This window comes from Endocarpon pusillum (assembly GCF_000464535.1).
Source record: "Endocarpon pusillum Z07020 unplaced genomic scaffold scaffold4192, whole genome shotgun sequence".
Taxonomy (NCBI): domain Eukaryota; kingdom Fungi; phylum Ascomycota; class Eurotiomycetes; order Verrucariales; family Verrucariaceae; genus Endocarpon; species Endocarpon pusillum.
In genome coordinates, this window is record NW_006916399.1 from 95,675 (window position 1) to 117,018 (window position 21,344).

A 21,344-nucleotide genomic window follows, 5' to 3' on the forward strand; every position below is an offset into this window, starting at 1 on the left:
AGTAGGAGCTATCTGGATGCAGAGGTGGGTTGGTTCGCAGCGTTCTCGAGGCCAGAGAGCTTTCTACAGAGCAGAAGTATCTACACCATCTGGGCCGATATCCTTACTATCTCCCTTGGGCTCGCTCCCTTCGGTCTTCCCGTCCGCATCGGTAAGCACGATATCGCCGTCACCATTAGTCGGGGTTGCTTCCTCCGACTTTTCCGTCGCCATGACTGCATCATCCAATGCAGGCCCAGGCTTGATATCTTCCATGGTTGTCGATTCAGCCTTCGCCGACCCTTTGCTAATCTGCACTTCAACATCCTTGCCGTCCTGCAAACCCATGTCCTCAACGCCCACCACATCCGGACCCCGCGCATGCGGTACAGCCTCTGCGCTCTCGTTCTCGATATCTACACCCCCTTCCCCAATTGTCTGACTGACGGGCACGATCCCAGCTTCTTGCTCCATCCTGATCAACTCACCCTGCGTGACCGCGCCATCCTGACGTTCAGGCACGAACGAATTGCTTGGTTTGTCAATTGGATCTAAGGGATCCGACTTTGGTGACGTTGTGCCTGCAATCTCGCCATTCTTCAGCCACGGGATTGGAGTGAGGAGGGCGCCACCGAGAGATTCATCACTCCCCAGTCCGGCATCCCTTGTGTCCGAGTTCGTCCAAAGGATTCCTCCACCGCCTGTCCCACTACCCAGGCCGTTCGTCACGCCATTCGTAAGGGCGCCATCCAAAACACCCTGGGGCAGTGATTGCGCTTGTGGTAGAGGGAAGATATCGGCTTTTGAGGTGACGGAGACCGCACGATCCACTGCTCTGAGCCATGCTGGTAGAGTCTTATAGTGCTTGTTAGGGTTGAGTACAAGCTCAGCAAGTCGTTGGATCGTATGAGGTGGTTTGTCTGCGAAGGTGCCACGTAAAGTCCGCAAAATCGAGTTTAGCTGCTGGATCAGAAGGTCGGGAACTGAGTCTGCGATGCATGCCTGCGATGGTGATACCGAGTCAGGAATGTTCGAAGTCGACGCAGAGGAGTCAAAAGGCGGGACGGGAGGTAGAGGTCGTTGTGGATGTCGAGGCTGGGCAGTCAATTCGGGACTTGCGCCGTCTGTGGTAGACCGCTCTGGCGGGCTGGCATTGCGTGGCCGTAACCAGTCGGGGGATGGTATTGTTGGGGTAGGGAAATCATTGCGAACAATCTAAGACATATGTGAGCCCAAGCCCGTCATGACCGTAAGCTGTATGCATTTGAAAACAACCTGACCAAGCCGTTGGAGTAGTGGTTCTCGGTCGCTCGTGCGATCCAGCCGTCAAACTGACTAGTCCATAGAACCGTCCTTCGCGACTTGTTCGAGCGTTTCCTCGTCTATTGTAGGCGTCAGCTACGCCAGTTGCAGTGCAGCTTTCCAAATCCCATGGCACAACTGAAACTGCCACTCGGAGCACGATCCTCTGGACATGGCCAAGCCCACAGCACAGAGTAAGAGACGTACCTAATGACATATCTGGTGCCTATGACACGATTCTATGTGCTTTGGTATTCCTTGAGATGAACACTCTCTTCATGTAGAGACTCATCGAGTTGTTGCGCATTTAGAGGCTGCTGATACGTGGAGCGGCACTTGCCGAGGCTCTTAGGGTGGACTCACAAAAGTTACAGGGAAGGGAACCTCCGGACGCTTGAATTTGACTTAGTAAGCTCCGGCGGCGGGTTCCTTACGACCACGTCAATTAGCTGGCAGTGGTCTCAGCTAAGTTTAGATGGATCAGCTCTGAAGATCTACAGGTGTCACATCATTATCACGAGAATCAACAGCAAAGGGCACCTGACCATGACACATCACCTTTCCATACCGAGTACCTTGGAAGCCGTCTCTGAGCGACTTCTCCGTCAGGTACTTCTTGATCTTTTGATCATGTAGGCTCGGCTAGAAGCTGCAAGTATGTGGAGACTGCTTGGCCCAACCAAGGGTAGTAGTTCGGCATCCGTGGCACGTCTGATACCCGAAAGATGACCTGGTGTCCCCGCTCTTCCAGCCACAATGCACACAGCTGCTACATGTACGCTGCCAATGCAGAAAAGAAGTGTGTGATCGTCGGTCCATCTTGTCTTCGGCAGGCATCTTGCTCGACAGATCTTGCCGTCATGCTCGCATTATTCGGGAAAGTGGATGTAGGTTGTGGATGGGATCGAGCACATGGAAGTGCAGCCGAGTTCCCGGGCAGTAGGGCGTGTTTTGGCCTGCATGTTCCTAGAACGTTTACAGTCTGGGCCCGGTTAGGCATCCAGCAAGTGCACCTGAATTTGGCTCAAAGAGGTTCGCTCCCATTGTTTTAAACTTTCATTTCCCTTGTTCAGCAAGGAACCTTGAGGTCCCCACACGCACCTTGTAAGAATCCACCATTCAGTGTTCACTACCACCTTGCTCACTCGTCACTTGTCCGCTGTCCGTCCCTTCCTCTTGCTGTCAATGTAATGTCACCTTAAACCTGCATTCTTTGTTCTGTTCCTACTTCTGACATTCACTTCTCTGTAGGTCGATGCATTCAAGTGCCCAATCATTTCCTGCTACTTGTATGTAACCTTGGCCCGCATTGTCACCACTCAAACAGCCAATTCTGACATGGCTATTGAGTGGTGTTCATTCACTCTGTCAGCCTTCCCCACTTCCAACACAAGCTGAGCCCATCACCACCCGAACTTCTCAACATTGAAACCTACAGCCACAGATATCAGGATTGTCTCTGTTACCATGGCTGCTTTGTCTGTTCCCAGTGATGGTCTTGTCCTCCTGCGGACTCCCGAACGGGGTCCTGCTTCCAACTCTGCCCTTCCCTCTCAAGTGATCCGGCTTAACCTCGCTCAGAGAGCTACTGAGGAGATACTGAAGAGTTTTCACAACAAGGAGAAGATCAGCATTCGTTTCGGCAAGCGAGTTTCGGTGCAGCACGGCAAAAAGTTACAGCCAGTCTCCGCATATCCTGAATTATGCCCTTCCGAACTGTACCAATGTTCCCTCGACGATGACAGCACTTTCTACTTTTCGGGAAAACTCAGTCATACACTCGAAGCCCAAAAGGCACAAACGGACACTGCAAAGGCAGATGAGGCACTGGCGAATCTTCAAAACAGCCTGAAGTCTCACGAGGAGCAAAAGGCATCAAATGAAGCAAGGATAGTGACAGACAAAGATGAGCTTCGACATTTGACGGAACTGAGCCAAAAAGCAAAAGGCAATCAATCCCAGCCTTCTGCTATTCGCAAAGATCGCTTCCTGAACACAACACATCGGTCCACCCCTACTAGCCCATTTCTTGGAGCTGGGGGTTCACCCACAAATGGTCCTGGCCCCATCGCCAGATCCGTTCCCGCTTCTGTCAGTCAGGACCAAATCAGACTCAACGCCATAAAGATCCCTTTTCTGCATTTGCTTGCCGTTGACGCTATCACACCTAAAGCTCTTGCCGAAGCAATTCATGCCACCAAAGACGATTGCGAGAAGCTCCTGCACAAATACGTCAAAGATGCGAGAGATGCAAACGCAAAGCAAGAGCTCAAGGATAAAGCTTACCGTGAGCTTGATCCATGGAAGTTTCCGTATCCTCGTGAAAATGATCGTCAAGCCGCAATCGATCGAGCCATCTCGGCATTTGATCGTATGAGAATAAACACAAGTGATCAAATCTGGGAGACCTTGTTGCCAGTCAAGGAACGGGGAAAGGGCAAGGGCTCAGAATTGTCAAGGTTGAAGATTGCCCAGGCGGGACTCAATGTCGTTGCACCTAAGGCTGGCTTGAGTAAAGGTGCCCCTCCAAGCGTGACAGACACTGATACAGACCATGGAAAGCCTGCTGGCAAGGCAAAAGGGTCAGCGACAAAGACAAAACCTCGAAGCGACACAAATGAAAGTCTGGAAAAGAGCTCGACCTTGCGTAAGGAAGCGACTAAGCAATTAAAGGAAGTGCATGGTAAAGACGCTCCGAGAAAGGAGAGAAGAAAAGCTCAGGCGAATGCGAAGTTCAAGTCATCAGAAGTCATTGAAGACTCTGACGAAGAACTCGCGGGTGTCAAGACCACTATTGAAAGCACTACTAAATTAAAGAAGGGACCCGATGCCAAAGCCAGGTCATCTACCATGAAGCAACCATCCAAGCCTACCGCTACTACTACTACCTCCAGCATACCACCAACGTCTTCGCTCAAAACGTCTTCCCAAATCACCAGCAACTTGATGCCAAACTCGGCTTTAACTCGACCTCGACCTGACAGCACCACAAACAAAGCATCTCCAAGACCGCGAACTGACAGCTCACCACAGAAGCGCTCTCCTCTTGCATCATCTCCACCAACCAATGCGACCGACCTCGACAACTCGCAATCCAGCAAAACCAACAGCCTCTCCTCTGCAACTTCTTCTCCAGCAATGAGCCCACCTCATACTAAAGGCCAAAAACCCTTACCTCCATCAAAGACTTCAGAACCAAGACCCACCTCCACCGCGCAGAAGCGCAAAGCGGAAGATCATCCCTCTCCTGCACCTAAACGCCAACAAATCAATGGAAACCACATCAAGCGCCCCACTATAAACCGCATCAACAAACCGCCTGCCGAGAACAAAACCAATAATCGTAATAACACAAGTATCACAACACCCTCCTCATCTCAACGAAGCCGCACACCTTCCTCATCCTCCGCCTCAACCGTCAACACAACCACAACCAACGCCTCCTCATCCACCACCGGCACCAAACATTCCCCTCCTTCTACATCAAAACTGCAATCAGATCTGCAGCTCAAATCCAAATCTCGACGTTTCAAGATCCAATACGCGCGGTATCAAGCCCTGCATGCAAAGATCATGGCTATGCCAGAGGCAAATCGAGATGCGGAGGAGGTGAAGGTGTTGAGGAAGATGCATACGAGGATTGGGGAGTTGAAGAGGGAGATTTGGGAGGGATGGGAGAAGGAGAGGGGTCGGGACAGGAAGAAGAACTGATAGGATAGAAGACCGCATTGTATTTGGGAGGGACCTGTGACGAGGAACCTGACATTGGTTGGAACAGGCGGGATATTTGGGTATTCGAGAGCTAGAAGTCTCAAAAGCGGGAGAATGGGTAGTCTGTCTGAATTGCTTGAAAGCATGACGCACAGATTCAACTGTTGGAATATCTTGTGGGTGCTGCTGGTCACACCCAAAACCTTGATTGACTAGCTAACCTCAATACTCTGTACATGGCATCCGAATGATTATGCATGTGGTTCTTTATCTAACTTACTGGTCATCTGTAGCTCGCCGTGCCACTCCCAACCTGACTAACAATTACAGCTGCAACACGCTGACTACAGTGACCACCAAGATCAGCATCCATGACTCTCTCATCATTCAGTAAGTTACATGCCATCAGGTAAGGAAACCAATACCTGAGCAGGCGCATACTGGTTAGTGATGACATGCTCGCTCGCCTGGTCTCAGTAGTCGATGAAACGTGTTTAGTTGTAATTTGAAGGTTGGGATGACTGATTTATTTATCCATTATCCATCTCATGCATTCAGCATCTAGACTAGAGAGACCAGCGACGAGACGGGACAGGAGAGCAAAAGGAGCGCTGACGCGATTCCACGAACCACGAAGGCCTGGTCCGATAACTCGATGTGTGGGATCACCCAGTCGCGGATTTTCCTTGTCTCTTGAGCTATTCGCATGATAAGGTATACATCAATCTCCTGCCTCCTGCCCCCTTTCCTTCCCAGCTCCATCTCGGCCGGATCTGAGGAATTAAGTAGTACTCTGCTCCGTCAGTCATCCATACATACTGAGCTCAGCTTGACGCTGCTGACCGGCCGCGTGAAGTCAGCTATATCAATTGAGGACAGATACAGTGGGGATGCAGACAACAACACTAGAGGGAGAATATACTATTTTGATCTTTGATCTGCGGGGTCCACGGAGAGGGGATTTGGTTTTGTCTTCTTCATTTTTAGTGATCTGGGGTGTGATATGAAATTTGTGTCACAGACTCAGAGGAGAGGTAGGGGTGAATGTAGAGGTGAATGAGTGATGGGTAGGTTTTCAAGGTTTGGGCAGAGGGAGGCTTTCGGTGATCTGGTGTGGATGATCTTCATCTGTACCTGTACCTGTCAATATAGGAGAAGGAGCAGAGATGCCTTAATAAATACTCCTTATTGATCGGACGCGGTACTGCCATTCATATCCCCGCCGAAGCTTTCATTCTCTTTGTCAGACCCTTCTTCTTCATCCTCTTCATCAATCAGAGGAACGAATCTAAAGTCCACAAAGCTCACTCTTGCAGCGGCAGCACCACCACCACCACCACCATTAGGCCGCTCAGCATCTCTGGCTGGTCCAACACCAATGCCGTCCCTGGAGAGCTCAATCATGAATTGAAGACTCATGACACCTTGACTATCACAACGGATGCAAACTTTGCTAGCCAGATCCATTGCCCGTGCCGCTTTCTGAATGTGCGCGAACTTGTAACGTTGTCGGATCGTTCCTCTCGTTCCCGAGCCCGAGAGGACGGTGAAGGTTTCAGATACCAAGGGCGCCCTGGCCTTCTCATCTTTTCCTGTTCCATTGGAGCTCAGACCTGACTTTGGGGTTCGTGACGGTTCGGGCTGGAAGTCAACTACGCTGTCTCCGAAGGGACCGCCCGCCCCCTCAAGGGCGAAGAGAGGGGTGGTATGACCTGACGCTGTGAGAATCAACATCGTGGGGTTGGTAGACGCAAGCTCGGTGATTGCATCATACAGCCAAGTACTTCGCATTATGATCTTCAAGGTCAATGCATCTCTTTGTAAGGGAATGGACTCATCGACATCGAATCCTGCATCGGTGGAAGATTCGTACGTATTCAGATTACATGTTGTTGTTACACCTGCTTCGGAAATGGTAATGCTGAGTGGAGCGCCTAGATATGGATAAGATATACGGCATGTCCCGCCGGTTGCCGCGAGTGCAGGAGTGTTGAAAGCATTATGAGCAAATGAGGATGTGAAGCCGCCGTTAGGATTGCGGGAGGAAGAATTGGTGGCATCCGAGAGGCCGAAGATTTGGAGAGTCTCCAGTAAAGCAATCAGGTTGATCTGGAAGCTGGGCGACGAGGTTGTTTCGTTAGGAGAAGATGGAGCGGTGTCGGAGGATGCATTGAAGCTGTAGGACGAGAAGAGACTTCGCTCGAGAAATGCAAGTCCTTGTACGGCACGGAACTCCTCAACAGAGAAGCGGAGTCCGTCGGTCGTGATTTGGACTTCGGCTTTGGGAGAAAAACCAATGCAGCGCAGTAGGAGGGAGACTTGTCGGACGGAGCTGGATACCGCTGTAAAAATAGGGTTATTGCTGTTGTCCATCTCCGATGAAAATGAAAGAAGTTGTGGCGCTGTCTTCTTCTTATCGCATCTTGGTGTGGAAGACGCAAGTATGACTCCTTTCCTCGAAACGAATCTTGCGATCGAGTGCAGCAGAGTAGGATACCAAGGTTGCAGGCTTAGACGTAGACTCCAACACCACAGATTGTGTAGACAGCACCGAAGCTAGTGTATATTAGCATGGATTGCCAATGGCGGAGATCGAGGCACATATTACCCGAATGCCAGAGAAGCTGGTATCCCGAGTAATGGAAGCGAAACAAGTGATCGATCTATGTAATGTCAGTGCGATGCGGCGTTGTGCTGGACTCTAGTCTTCATACTCAGTCCAAACAGTGCGCTAAAGCTCAGTGCTGCAAGGGTTAGCTAGGCCTCACACCCTCCTCTGCTTGAAAGAAATACCAATTAGAAGCAAAGTGAGGCCGAGAAGCAGTTGGTTATCCTTGGAAACAACAGGTGTGAAGGGACTTCCGGAAGCCACCTCCCAAACTTCTTGTAGAGACATTTGCGATTGATGTAGGGTATAGTCGGAGGAAGGTTAACACGGGTAATAGCAATAGATTAGTGATGAATATCCTTCATGAGATCCTCCTAATCGCACGCAACAAACTGTCCTTACAATAATTGACAGCAACTGAAGTTCTGGGTGCGTACCTGCCAAGGCTGCCAAGGCCTGTCTAGCTATACGAGTCGGTGGCACCAAGTTCCGACACTAACCGCGTTCGTCATTCAATATTTGCCGCTTGCGGGCGAAACTTGGTCGATCAGCGTGTCAAGTGCTCCAAAGTATGTGCAAAGAGAATCTGATAGTGGTGGATGGACTCCAGAGTCTAACACAGCATGGCACCACTGTCGGCCGAAAGTATGTTGTGCCACTCACCGCCATGTGGAGGCTGATGGAACTGACTTCTGACTTGCGACTCACAGACAAACGAAAGGCGCCGGAGGATACTTTGACTTCCGTGAGAACCAAGAAGGCGCGAACAGTAACGCCGGAGCAGAATGGATTCAAGCCGAAACGCGAGGAGGTAGGTATCTTGAACAACAGATTTCCAATCAAAATGCTGCAATGTGGTCAGGCTGACTGGTTCACCATCCAGGGTGACTCTCCGCCCCTCCCCTCTCCCAACATCGTCACATTCCCCGAGAAGCCGGCCGTCATAGAGGAAAAGAATGGGATCATCGAGTTCCGCGTGGTGAACAACGACAATTCCCGAGAAAGCAACATCATCCTCACAGGCCTGAAATGTATCTTCCAAAAACAGCTCCCCAAAATGCCCAAAGACTACATTGCGCGCCTTGTCTACGACAAGACCCATCTCTCCATCGCCATCGTCAAACACCCACTCGAAGTTGTAGGTGGGATCACCTACCGTCCCTTCCATGGCCGCAAGTTCGCCGAAATAGTCTTCTGCGCCATCTCCTCCGACCAGCAGGTAAAAGGCTACGGCGCACACCTTATGGCGCACCTGAAGGACTACGTCAAAGCCACCTCGGACGTGATGCACTTCCTCACCTACGCCGACAACTACGCGATTGGCTACTTCAAAAAGCAAGGCTTCACCAAAGAGATCACGCTCGAAAAGTCCATCTGGATGGGCTACATCAAAGACTACGAAGGCGGCACCATAATGCAATGCACCATGTTACCCAAGATTCGCTACCTTGAGACGTCGCGCATGCTCCAAAAGCAGAAAGAATGCGTCATGGCCAAGATCCGCGCCGTGTCCAAATCGCACGTCGTCCACCAACCACCGCCTCAGTGGAGAAACAGCACCGGTCCGATAACTCCGATCGATCCCCTATCCATCCCCGCCATCAAATTGTCCGGCTGGTCGCCGAGCATGGACGAGCTATCGCGCCAACCGCGCCACGGGCCAAATTACAACCAGCTCCTCCACCTGCTCAACGACATGCAGAACCACACCGCCGCCTGGCCGTTCGCGCAACCAGTCAACCGCGACGAAGTCCCCGACTACTACGAAGTCATCCAGCAGCCCATGGACCTATCCACCATGGAAGAGCGGCTGAGCAATGATCTCTACCCGACCCCCGCCGAGTTCATCCGAGATGCCAAGCTGATCTTTGATAACTGTCGGAGCTACAACACCGACACGACCCCATATGCGAAGAGCGCGAATAAACTGGAGAGGTTCATGTGGGGACAGATCAAGGCGATTCCCGAGTGGTCGGTATGTGGTGTTCGGTCTCTTTCCCCATTGTTTCCCCCTACCCAAACTCACGCGGCGGTTGTGGGCATACTTTCGTGGATCAAGATTCGGTGTTCTGGCTAACTTGGTTTTTCCACAGCATCTGGCGGAATGATGCGCTTCCAATCCGCTTCTTGTTCTCCGGTAGCAGGAGTCTTGCTTTTAGGTCAGGTCCAGGTCAGGCGTTTGCCTGTCAGCCGCGGGCCTTCTGACATTCATTCCGCCTCGGTGGAGGACGAGACGTTTCTGCCGTTCTTTAGTTTTTTTAGTTTTTTTAAATGGAGGGTTCTTTCACCTAGTCACAAAGGGTGCTCAATGGATCGCGTCGCGGATGCAGCATCCAACTCCGCAGAACGAGGCATCTATTTTGCTAAGTTAGGCTAGCGGACTTTTGGGCCCGAAGGCGGAGCTATAACTTATTCACTATCGACTCTCCTCCCCCCAAAAGCGATTGCGCAGACCCAACGGAGTCGCGCCTGGATGCTCGCACCACATCTATACTGGGTTAGGTTATCACTGGGGGGAATTCGGCAGGGGGGGGTTCAATACTTGGAGTATCAGGCATCATCATCATCATCTTCTTCTTCTGCAGAGGCGGCGTCCTCGGTCTCCTGAAAAAAGTAGAAGATAGAAGGGTACTCACTTCTGTGTAGCGAGAAATCTCATTCTCGAATCGTCGACGACTCTTGGGGCCGCCGGCTCTTGGGATTTTTTTTTCCCGATCGTGCAAACTTCTTCTTGCCCCAGGAGGAGAGCAAAAAAGTAGCTCGCTCGTCCATTTGCTGATATTGGGATTTTTTTTCGCCCGGTGGGAAAGGGGTCTGGACTATGTAACTAGCCTAACGAGGGATTTTCGCTGGAATTATTTCCCCTGAGCTATTTACTGTAAGCTGTGTAGGCCGTGCTCCTCTCCCTCTCCCTCTCCCTGGCAGCGCATTCATTCGAATACTGCTCTTGCTGCATGCCGCACTGGGATCAGTGCTCAAAGCAAATTGGGCTTGCGGCTGTAATGGGGAACACATTTCAACAAAGACCGGGAGGAGTAAGACCGCTGAGCTTGCTATGCCCGCTTTGAACGGAGCAGTAGTAGCGAGAGTGACTTCTACCCTTCACTCCAATGTCCATGCTGCAGCCCTCTCATGTTATGTGCTAGCAACGTTCTTTCCTTTGTAGCATTGAGTCGATCAATGACCTCAGCACGATCAGGCTCCTACAACTCCCTCCCGATGAGGCCATGCAGCAAACATCTGAGGTGAGAAAGCCCTTTTCTGCTTTTCTTAATTTTTGTCAGGCAACCGCACCATCATCCCCAGCGTGATCGCCTGAGGGAAGCGATCTCACCATCTTCGACGCTGCTGCCTTCTCCAACCCCCAAACAATATCACCATCCTCGTCATCCTGAGGCTCAACCTTGACGATCGCGGGTCCCATCTTTGGTAGCCGAGTCGGCGTGTCGAGGAACGGTGGTGGTGACACATAACGATGTTCACCTGAAGGGAGCAGATTGGCAGGCCCGTGGAGCCCTAGTCCCTTCTGCGCAATACATCTGTTAGCAGCGTCCTGAGGTCGAGCAATAGCGGTATTTGCTGGAATGAATTGCTTCGATGAGAAGCTGCTACTTGCTGCTTGTGCTGTGGTGACCGAAGCTGCCACCGACTGTCTCACCTCCTGAAATTGTGGAGCGGCAATGAGATTTGACTGGGGTCCCCAATGCTCGCTATTACTCGGTTTGGCCAGTATCATGGCGTCTCGGGGAAGCTCGTCCTCAGATTCATAGCCTATATCTTCGTCCATGCCACACATCTCAAGGGCCGGGACTCCAAGGGGCAATGAGTTCGCAGACGGCGGGAGAGCAATGTTATCTGAGTTATAGTGCCTTCGGTTGATTTCTTCCAGCGGTCGACTCTCGTCCATCTCTAGGCGTCGCTTTTTACTTGGAGGGAGGTTTGCAGAGTCTTCTTTCCTCCACTCAGAATCCATTGCAGGGTCTAGAAACGTTGCACCGCCATCCCCGAGATAGATCTCGCCACTATATAGTTTCTCAAAGAGCTTCTCTTCAACTCTTCTTGCACAGTCTTGCAGGCCATTAAGGCTGCCGACGACTGTAGGCGCGATTAAGGTATGACCTACTTTGTGAGAAGGATGTTCTGACAAAAAGCGAATGAACCACCTTCTCCTGCCAAAAGATCCCTCCATCCAGTACTCGGGTTTCTGGATCCGCAAGTGGTCACATATTACTGCCCTCATTCTCAGCATCTCGAATCACCAGACCTTGGCGGGACTTACCCATAACCCTCTCTTGAGGCTCCAGAACTTCTTTGAGTACTTTCGCAAGACCTGACCTTGTTCGTACGGAGGACTTTGTTGGTCTCAACACTGATCCAGTGGTGACATGCTGAATGTCATCCTTGGTGTCAGGCTCAATCGTGTTGACTTCTCTGTCTTCAATACTGGATCGTGGGCCTCCGGTATGCTGTGCTGCTCGACCCTTGATGCGACAAGAGGTTCGCTGACCTTCTTCCCAAAGCGAACCCAGGGGCGCTTTGCGCTTGTTTGGAACTTGTGGCTCAGCATGAGGGTCAGCACCAGCTGGCCTTGCGTCAGGGATAGCCCCAATGTCCATTGGCACGCCTTCGCGATACAACGCATTGATTGCCATCTTGGCGGTATCCTCTTTGGCATGTTCTTTATGCGTCCAGCCTTCTGCGTCATCACCAAAAACAGCGAATTGGCCACCAACGCGAACACTGCATCCAAACGTACCATCTGGGTGGCGGTTGTGCGTATAAACAGGGGCAGCAAGGCCGTTGGTTCGGCAAAACGCTGGTCTAGGGTTAGAAAGCTGATCAGCTAAAAGAATGAGGATTTGGACTCTTACTCTGGAGAGCAGGCACAGCTTGCTTGAAGAAGAACGGGCTATCTATAACGTAAAGAACGGCTTTCTTGGTGATGAATTCCTTGGCCCTGGCTTTGGTGAAGGTGCCCCAGAATCTGAACATCTTGAAGTCTGTCTTTAATTGTACCGAAACCCCTTCCTGCCAGGAATCATAGTGGTAGCTGAAAGGTGTTCGGAAAATTGCTGTTATCTCTTGCCATGCAAAAGACCATTCCTTACTGTCGATGGTGGTAGAGTTTAGGTACGCGTATCTCTTCTTGACGCTCTCAATGCCTTCTACCAAGAAACGTATCTCAACTTTCGGACAATCCCTTGTAGATGAGCCCTCGCTCTGGCTGGTTCTGGCAATGTTCGAGGTGATCTGCGTCGTCTTTTTCTTTGGCTTCTGGATTTGGCTGGGTTCTTGCTGGGTGCTCAACGGCATAGTATTGGCTCCAGTTGCCTTCCAGGTAATCACGGCCATGTCGCTGCAGGATTCGGGAGGCAGTCCAGTCTGTGGAGGTGCTTCCCGATTTGAGACCAGTATCATGCGGCTTGGGTGAAGCCCGCCAAAGAAGGAATTTGATTGATCTCTGGCAGCATCAACTCTTTCTTCTCTGTCGGGGGTTGGCGCTTCTCTGGCTGTTACGAAGCTGTCTGCGCTAGCATCCTGGACCTCTCGACTTACATTATGTGAGGTCTCATCAACTTCAATCTGATCTTCATCGCCGGTTTGCAGCTCGGATCTGTCACATCTCTGGTCTTGTGTCGTGCTTTCCATCTCCAAAATCGGACAGCATTTGAGGTCATCATGTTTCTCGACCTCCTCTGCTCCAGTTCTCGCCTTGTTCGACGGTCGGCTTCCAAAGCTGAACACAGATGACAATGTACGTTTCGTAAAGCTGTCAAGATCAGAGTGGGCAAACACCGACCATGGGTTTGGGACTGTAGAGGATGTCGTCCGATTAGGTGAGTTTGGGGATGCCCCTTGTAAATCAGCTGTTGTCTCATCAACTGTGTGAGACTGCCTGTGAAGTGAGTTGCTGCAATCCTTCGCGCTAGGATTTTCATCACAACTACTGCTCAACTGATTTGTGCCGAAGCGATCATTCTCTAGTCCGCTTGATGCCTGTAAATTTGTGCCACCACCGTTGATTGTAGAAATAGACGACGAAATGTGAGTTACCTCCCCGTTTAGTTCCCGCAACCTGCTGCCATCTTCTTCCAGAGTAACATTGAAATGAACACCGTTCTGGATCCTTGTAGCCGACTGAGAGAGGTCAGCATGTCGGAAACGTCCATTCTGCTCACTGTGCTTGAGAGAGAAGAAAGCAGGAGCCGCCACAGATGCTTGTACTTCCGAAGGCAAAGCATCCAAAGTAACAGTATCTGTACCACGCTCAGCGCCATTCCCAGCATTTCCATGCTTTGCAGGATGGAGCAAGCCAATGACTTCCTCAGTAGCACGCTGCAACGACGCCTGAATCTGATGTTCCGCCTGAGCGTCATCGTCTGAGGCCGGCGCCCTTGCAGCGCTATCAGACATCTCGGAGAGAGCAACTGACCCGAGAGTTAAGAAGAGTGTAGAGGCGGAAATAAATATCTCCCTTCTGTAATTTCGAAAGCTGAGCTGACAATCCGAGGTGACTCTGGATCTGCAAGGGAGAGAAAGTAGAGGTGAAGCGAAGCGAAGTGAAGTGAGGTGGGCCAGAATTCACAATGTTTTGAAGGTAACAGGCTCAAGGGCCTTCAGGAGCTTCCATCTAGGTCATCAGTGCTGTGTTTGGGCATATTATGGGTAAATCCCTCGGTAAGGAAGGTGCAGTCTGCATGTGGGACCGAACCCGCAGTCTTTGACCGGACGGATGAACCGGGTCTTGCCTGTCGAAAGTCATAATGCCTGCGAAGAGGGAGTCAAGTACCAATGGACAAACGTACATACTCTCGTTGAAATGCAAAAGACCACTAAATATCTACCAATGTCCAATACCTATCTCATGCTTCGCTTCCTGAGTGATTGATGATAGAGAACCCACTCAGTACGATCCCATTCAACTGCCTCGTTCCTCCAGTCTGGCACATTATGCTCTGCCAATTCTCCTCTATTAAACTGCTCATATATCCATGTTCATGCACTTGGCAAGCAGCAACCCAGCGTCCCGATGCTTTCGTGGCTTTGTAAACATGCATGTCCGCCGGGCAATGTCTTCATTCCCCTTCAGCAGCAAGCTTGAAAGGCACCCCTCCACTTACGTCTCTTCCTCTGTCAGGCGTATGTGGAGACTGCCCTTTGAACAGCGCCTCTGCAGACGCAATCTTCGATACCTTTTTGCTGGGAGAGGACGATGTGAGATCATCGACGCTGCTCTGGTGGGCGCACGTAGGTACTTCTTCCAAAGGCCGCTTGCGCTTTGACTCAGTCGATCGCTCCAGCTTCTCGACTGCTTTGGTGCTGATGAGATGAGCGCTCAAGCTGGACCGACGTGTGAATTCAGCACCAATGACACGAGTCTCCGGCATGTTCTCTTTGTTGTCTTCTCCCTCTTTCTTGCTTTGTACAGGGCCCCCAGGGTTGGCCGAAATGATGTTCATACTAGCTTTGCGGCCCGTGCTGTCTGGAACTTCCACCGCCTCGCCCTTCTCTGGGCTGGAAGCTTGGCGTGATGCTACTCGAGCTTGTGCGGCTGCGGACGGTTTGCTGAAAACACGTCCACTTGATGGTGTGTTTGTGGTATTGTGGGGTCCATCGTAATCGCTCTTTAGAGGACTAAGAGCTTCTACTAGTTGATTCATGATGGCCTCGTGGCTTGCTATGATGGTGGAAGGAGGATCTTTTTGGTTGCAGCTGATGCCGGTCATGCCGGATAGGTTCCGACTTGCCTCAGAGCTGGGGACATCGGGCATCGGGGTGTCTTCACTGGATTTCTTATTCTCTCGGTGGGTGTTCGCAGTCCCTAATCCACGCACATCCAGGAACGGGTCAGCTAGCAATCCATTTGGCCGAATAACATTTGGCTCTCCCAATGCTGATTGATTCCATGCCGCAGTTGCCGTTCGATTCGGGGGTGGTGGCATACTCTGATTCGCCCAGTAGTCGTCGAAATCTGGATAACTTCTTGAATTGAACCCTTCAGGTATGCACACATCCTGATGGGTTGGTCGTCGGGGCGAATGTGCATGGGCATCCTCATCCTCCTTCGTCTCAGATACAAATGGGCGCTGACCGCCCGAGACTGGACCTTGACTGCTGCGAGACTGAACCTGCATCCACATTCCTGGATTAGGCCAAGCAATCCCAGAGAACTCAAGTATGTCTATGACAATTATCATCAGCGAGGCTTCGGGTGAGAATTGGGCGACAAACTCACGCATCGGAGCATGCTGAAACGAGAATGCTAAGACATCTTTGATGCGAACGAAAGAGTGCTTTAGGTTGTTGTAAGGAGAACCTGTCTCGCGAGAGAAGCCCTCTGTAATGACAACTCGTATGCGGCCCAGGAGTTGTCCCGCATCCCAGCTGGAGGCGTGAAGGATTTCTTGGTGAAAGGGCGGAAACCGAAGTGGCTCCTGGTAGCCTTCTCTGTCCATCTCTGCTTCTGGTCAGCAATTTCCGCTGCTCCGTCATTGACAGCAGGGAGTGGTTACGGGAACAGAGGTCTGCTCCTGAGTTAGCAATCCTCAGATGCACCTGCGGATTCGAGAACGCACCAATCACATGTGGCCACATGGCTCGCTGGTTGAAGATGCTCGATCTGCCACCGAATATCAGAAAAGGTCTGAGAGAGAACCAATCCAGTTTTGGTACTCACGCTACCATCAATCCATCGATGTAAACACGAGCTTCAAACGTGACTGAATTTCCTGGTCTGGCCAAGCTGTCCAGCATTCTTGAAGCCTTGGGCTGCTCCCAACTATGAATTGACACTCGGAATGGCGCATTGTGGACAAGGCTGCCAACGAAGGTGGTGAGAACTGGAAGCTGCGTCAAAGGCCTACCTTCAGAAATATATCGGACGCCAGAGGATGTAGGATCATGGATGAAAGGGACGTCTGCACCTCAGGTAAGTAAGGTTTGCCAATCATGACTTGATGCTTCATACCGTTGTCTCTCGTGACGAAGCACTGAGTTCGAAACTCTTGCATGGGGGTTTTGGAACCATGGGGGAAGAGCAGCACATCCCAGTTACCGTACCGCATGTCGAAAAGACACACTTTCAGCTCTCGACTTCCAAGCACGCCGAGGAGATGAAGAGGGAAAGAGGCTTAACAGACGTGCGGACCAAGCCAGAGTCTGGAAAGCAATGTTGGGTTTGTAAGTACATAAAATAGTAGCTTGTGTGCGCCTCGATGCTCCTACCTCATCTCTGGGAATGGATGCCGACAAATCCTCCTATACAACGATGCAAGAGTCATCTGAAGAGGAGTCGAAGCCGCGGTCTCTCTTGAAGAGGACAGGCAACAAAGTAGACACATGAAGGGCAAGAGTGAGGCACTGTTAGGTAGAGAGTGAACAAGCTCCTGCCCTGACCACGATGTCCCAGAGAATCTCCCAACTGCACAATCATTTTGGTGAAGCAGGATCGAAAGCATGTGCAGCAGATGAAAGGAGAAAAAGGAAGAAGGAACAACAGAGTAGCCAGCGCACCACCCTATATATCTCAAGCTTGCGTGCTCACCAGGAGTCCCAATCAAGGGTGTTGCACATTTGTTGAAACCATAACTTCCTATATGAGATTTATGTCTTGCTCGATATGCAACACTTTTGACGCATCATATAGACCTAGAGACCTAAGTACAAGACATTATGCTGTAACCAACTGTAAAAAGCACGAGATTCTCCTCGAACGCCTACCAGTGACAAACGCCTTTCCAGAAAACCACAAGGGTATAGATATTGGCAGAAATCTGTCAGGAATACTTCTTAGCCTTCAACTCGGAGACAAGACGCCGGACAATGATGAGAGTAGTACAGGGCTCAGACTGCGAATGGATGGTCGGAAAACAGCCTCAATAAGACGTTTGAACATGAGAGATTGGGTTGCTCAACAGCAGCCGGCATGTCAACGTTCTTTTGCTTTGAATATAAACAACCGTGCTCAATCTAGACAGTTGGTCATATGGGCGCATCACTCCATACCCGCCGTTTCTAGTCCTTCGGCGAAATTCATACTACCAGGATCGAATGAAAATCCATTGTTGCCATCGTCGGTATTGTGCAAGAAGCTGTCAAAGTCAAAATTTTCAAGAACATCAGTGGTCTCGAGTCCACTAAAGTCAAGATTGAAAGCTTCGTTGGAATTGGGGAAGTCGCCAAAGGCACCAGCGGCCGCTGTAGGGTCGACGGCAGGCGCTTGTTGTTGAGGCACAGCTGGATTGGAAGTTGGAGTCGGGTTCGAGGGCGGGGCGTTTCCGCCGGTGGGAGCATTGGTACCTTTTGGGAATGATGCCTGGTTGTTTGGTGTAATGGGAGTGGAAGGTGTGGGTGTGGCGGGAGGATCTGGTTCGGATGTTGTGGGTGCATTGGCAGTTGAGTTTCTCTTATTCGGCTTCTAGAGGGGTATCATCAGTGATGTCACCAGCAAAAGCATTGGCCTAGGCAGAGGTACCTTCTTAGGTTCATTCTTGTCCTTTTTACTCTTAGGGTTGGCTTTGTTCGATTGTGAGGGAGTGGGAGGAGCCTGACCGGGTTGGGGGGAAGGTGGCTGGTTCCGTTGGCTTGGAGCATTGCCCACCGGCAGACCAGCGGGGGGAGGCATGTCTCCTGGTCGTTGTTGTGGAGTCCCCATGGCCTGAGGCTGAGCTTGTGGAGGCTGTTGCATCATTGGCTGGCCTTGTGGATTGCCTTGCCAATTGCCGCTTGGCATTCTACCACCCTGCTGCTGTCGAGCGATGCCTTCCATGTTCATGGAAGGATTCATTGATGTAGGAGGCCGCATTCCAGGTGCACCCGGACCTACCATATTGTCACCCAGGTTCTTCATATAGAGTTGATTGTTGAAATCCGGAGGCATACCACCTGGAAAGTTCATCCCAGCAGGAGATCCTCGGCCTTGCGGCATGCCGTCGCCAGCAGAGGGTGATGAGGGCATACCGTTCGCAGGAAGTTGAGGCGTTCCACGCTTCATCTGATCAGTCGGATTGGGGGATGCTCCCGCTCGGCTTCCCGGTGACATAACAGGTTGCGGCATGCCAGCGGGACCTGTCATGGGAGGCCCACCGTCAGTTCGTGTAATGGTTTCCTGCTCCTGGCGAGCCATCATCAGACGCTTTTTGTTCTGCTGTTCCAGAAGCATCAACTGCATCTGATAGTCTTGTAGAGCATGATTGCCCCCTTGCCCGCTAGCGCCTTGCATGCTGGCATGCTGCCTGAAGGCGGCTATCTGCTGTGGGTTGTACATGCCCTCCATTGACATGTTCTGCATGAAATTCGGGCCGTCCACAGGTCCGAGCATGGGTGAGCCCTGATTGGGCATGACTCCTGGATTCATCATACCATTTGGCATGGAAACACCCTGATTCATCATTGAGCGACCTTGCTGTTGGGCCAGATTCTGGGCATATACCTGTAAATTTTTCTGCATGCCAGGATTTGGCGTCGGAAAGGATTGAAACTGTGACTGAGACATGTTTCTCCCACCCATGCCACTTGCCATCAACATGTTCATAGCTTGCTGTTGCTGCTGCTGCTGCTGCTGCTGCTGCTGCTGTTGTTGTTGCTGCTGTGGCATTCCTTGACCTCGGCCGTTGGGCGCCATTGGACCGCCGGTAAATTGCTGGCCATCAAGGCGGGGCCGTTTTGACGGCGAGCCTGCATTTTCAGTCGATGCGGGAGACTGTGGTCGATGCCCATTCATCTCGTTTTCCGACTGTTCGCGGTGCATTTGGTGCATCATTTGTTGCTGCTTTTGTTGCTGCTGTAATTGTTGAAATTGCGCAGGCGACCTAGGTTCCATTGTCAGCGGTAGTAGCAGTGGAGATCGCCTTGGGTGGCCTACAGCTGTTTGGCAGCCATCGCGCGCTGCATATCTTGAGTGATGCCATTGCGCATGTTTTGTGGGCCGAATTGTCTATTGGGCATCATGCCTTGACGGCCTAAAACAGTTGAAGAGTGCTGCGTCTCCCGCATTCTCTGCATCAGCTAGTATATTTTTTTAGCAATAGCCAACACGATAGATGATGGAAGTCCTACTTGGGTCTGCTGCAAGTACTGGGCAGCAGCACCTGAATCGTCAGGTTTCTTGTTCCGCGAAGCACACCAGATGTCGAAGAATAGGCCAAACCAGTCGTATAGGAACCCGCATTGCGCGTTGTCGGGGACGATAGGTTTGGGAAGGTCGTCAGGGATCTTGTTGATGTCGTCCTTGGAATCAGTGTCCATGGCATTCTCATCGATTCCATTCATCTCAGCGTCACGTCGCCGACTCGGGCTGGACTTGGTCTGAGGGTGCGTATTGAGCTTAATGCTATCATCGTGGTAGAGAGCGCGGGCATGTTCGTGGTGCCCATTCTTGAGAAAGTAGTCGTAGATATAAGTGTCTAGCCTTCGCTTCAGCTCACTATGAGAGGAGCTGCTGCTGCTGTTGGCGGCATTGGAGGGGTTTCCGTTGTTCATCATCATGATCATGCCGCCCCCTACAGGCCCTCCCGCAGCTGGGTTCATGCCCGTCATGTTCATCTTGAGCTTATTGTCCTCCAGCACGGGTTATCTTGAAACTTAGAATTTTGCGACACCGATATGCAAGGTGATCTGCCTGTACGCCACTCAGGTTATGGTCGATGGTGGAGAAGTTCGCAAAGGAGTTGGCGCACACGCTTTGCTTCACTTCGGTAAGTAGTGGGATAGGCTATCAATGACACACCACATAAGCATCAGCACATAGTTTTCTGTGTCGAAGCGCGTTGGGTCAGTGGTACATCTCCCCTTTCGCAGTTTTGATGACAGATAGGAGAGCGCAGCCAGATGGCTCAAGGGCCGCGGTGGGTAAAAAAGAGGCTCTGCTGCAGGTCGGAGGGCGAGGAGGAGGAGGACCAGCAAGATGCCAAGAGACGGTAAGTTGCAAACTTGGGAGCAGAATGATGGAGGTTGTCGCAAGAGCCGCGTCGTTCCAGCAAGCACAGTCACTATCTTTCGACTCAAGTGAAGAAGGGTCTGAATACAAATCGCACGGTGGGCAGTACTATATCGTGAGGGCTGAGGACCTTCGTCAACGACCTGGTCGACGGTGAAGCGGGCGAGACGTTCGAGGGTGCCGGTCCACGTTCTACACTAGGCAAACTGTATTTGCAATCACGCGTACCTCTTTCGGGAGGAGGGGAGACTACGGAAATCTTCAACCTCGAAGAAAAGGGGATCCCGCTTCTTGGGTGTGCTGCATCGATACTCACGGCTGTAAATACTAGTACAATGTTGAGTATAGCAGTCAGCGGCTATTGTTTGTAGCTGGCACCGCAGTTTTCTTGGTCTTTTTTCTGCCGCTGACCCTGCTCTTTCCTTGCGTTGCCGAGTGGGAACGCTAGCAGCTTGTCTTAAGCGAGGTAGTCATTCTATCGGCTACTGTTCATGGCCGTGAAATACTAGGCCGTCTCTGGTGCACTCGAATGCCAGTGAGACATGTCCGTGGCTCTTTCATCATCTTGTGCATACTGGTGGCCTCACAGGACCTCTTTGGTGTCCACAAAGCTTCGTTATTCGTCATCAGGTGGCATTTCATCCTCGACGTAGCGTATCAGCGTCACTCTGATTTCTGTCGTATCGTTCCCTCTCAGGATATCAGAGACAAAATGAGCTTCAACCTGCATTTGTACCTGCAGCACTCAGCTGTCTTGTTTCTCTGGGGGGGACACGCCATGGCCATCATAGCAAGCTAAATGCCTAT

General features: G+C 51.3%; 7 protein-coding genes across 7 annotated transcripts; 2 read left to right on the top strand and 5 right to left on the bottom strand.

Moving 5' to 3' along the window:
• Positions 1-63: 63 nt before the first annotated feature.
• On the bottom strand, positions 64-1,498 carry EPUS_02350 (uncharacterized protein; the record flags this gene model as incomplete). Its single annotated transcript, XM_007805256.1, has 3 exons — positions 64-1,194; positions 1,316-1,377; positions 1,489-1,498. 3 exons carry the CDS (start codon positions 1,496-1,498, stop codon positions 64-66), a joined length of 1,203 nt encoding a protein of 400 aa, XP_007803447.1.
• A 1,250-nt stretch (positions 1,499-2,748) lies between these two features.
• On the top strand, positions 2,749-4,992 carry EPUS_02351 (uncharacterized protein; the record flags this gene model as incomplete). The annotated part of the gene is made up of 1 exon (XM_007805257.1): positions 2,749-4,992. One exon carries the CDS (start codon positions 2,749-2,751, stop codon positions 4,990-4,992), a length of 2,244 nt encoding a protein of 747 aa, XP_007803448.1.
• A 1,185-nt stretch (positions 4,993-6,177) lies between these two features.
• Positions 6,178-7,365, bottom strand: EPUS_02352 (uncharacterized protein; the record flags this gene model as incomplete). Its single annotated transcript, XM_007805258.1, has 1 exon — positions 6,178-7,365. One exon carries the CDS (start codon positions 7,363-7,365, stop codon positions 6,178-6,180), a length of 1,188 nt encoding a protein of 395 aa, XP_007803449.1.
• An 858-nt stretch (positions 7,366-8,223) lies between these two features.
• Positions 8,224-9,677, top strand: EPUS_02353 (Histone acetyltransferase GCN5; the record flags this gene model as incomplete). Its single annotated transcript, XM_007805259.1, has 3 exons — positions 8,224-8,245; positions 8,311-8,411; positions 8,484-9,677. The coding sequence occupies 3 exons, from the start codon at positions 8,224-8,226 to the stop codon at positions 9,675-9,677; spliced, it is 1,317 nt and encodes a 438-aa protein (XP_007803450.1).
• Positions 9,678-10,880: 1,203 nt separating this feature from the next.
• Positions 10,881-14,014, bottom strand: EPUS_02354 (uncharacterized protein; the record flags this gene model as incomplete). The annotated part of the gene is made up of 3 exons (XM_007805260.1): positions 10,881-11,830; positions 11,880-12,416; positions 12,472-14,014. The coding sequence occupies 3 exons, from the start codon at positions 14,012-14,014 to the stop codon at positions 10,881-10,883; spliced, it is 3,030 nt and encodes a 1,009-aa protein (XP_007803451.1).
• Positions 14,015-14,676: 662 nt separating this feature from the next.
• EPUS_02355 (uncharacterized protein) lies at positions 14,677-16,665 on the bottom strand (the record flags this gene model as incomplete). Its single annotated transcript, XM_007805261.1, has 5 exons — positions 14,677-16,058; positions 16,114-16,125; positions 16,177-16,220; positions 16,278-16,518; positions 16,569-16,665. 5 exons carry the CDS (start codon positions 16,663-16,665, stop codon positions 14,677-14,679), a joined length of 1,776 nt encoding a protein of 591 aa, XP_007803452.1.
• A 929-nt stretch (positions 16,666-17,594) lies between these two features.
• EPUS_02356 (uncharacterized protein) lies at positions 17,595-20,143 on the bottom strand (the record flags this gene model as incomplete). The annotated part of the gene is made up of 4 exons (XM_007805262.1): positions 17,595-18,017; positions 18,075-19,410; positions 19,464-19,606; positions 19,658-20,143. The coding sequence occupies 4 exons, from the start codon at positions 20,141-20,143 to the stop codon at positions 17,595-17,597; spliced, it is 2,388 nt and encodes a 795-aa protein (XP_007803453.1).
• Positions 20,144-21,344: the final 1,201 nt, after the last annotated feature.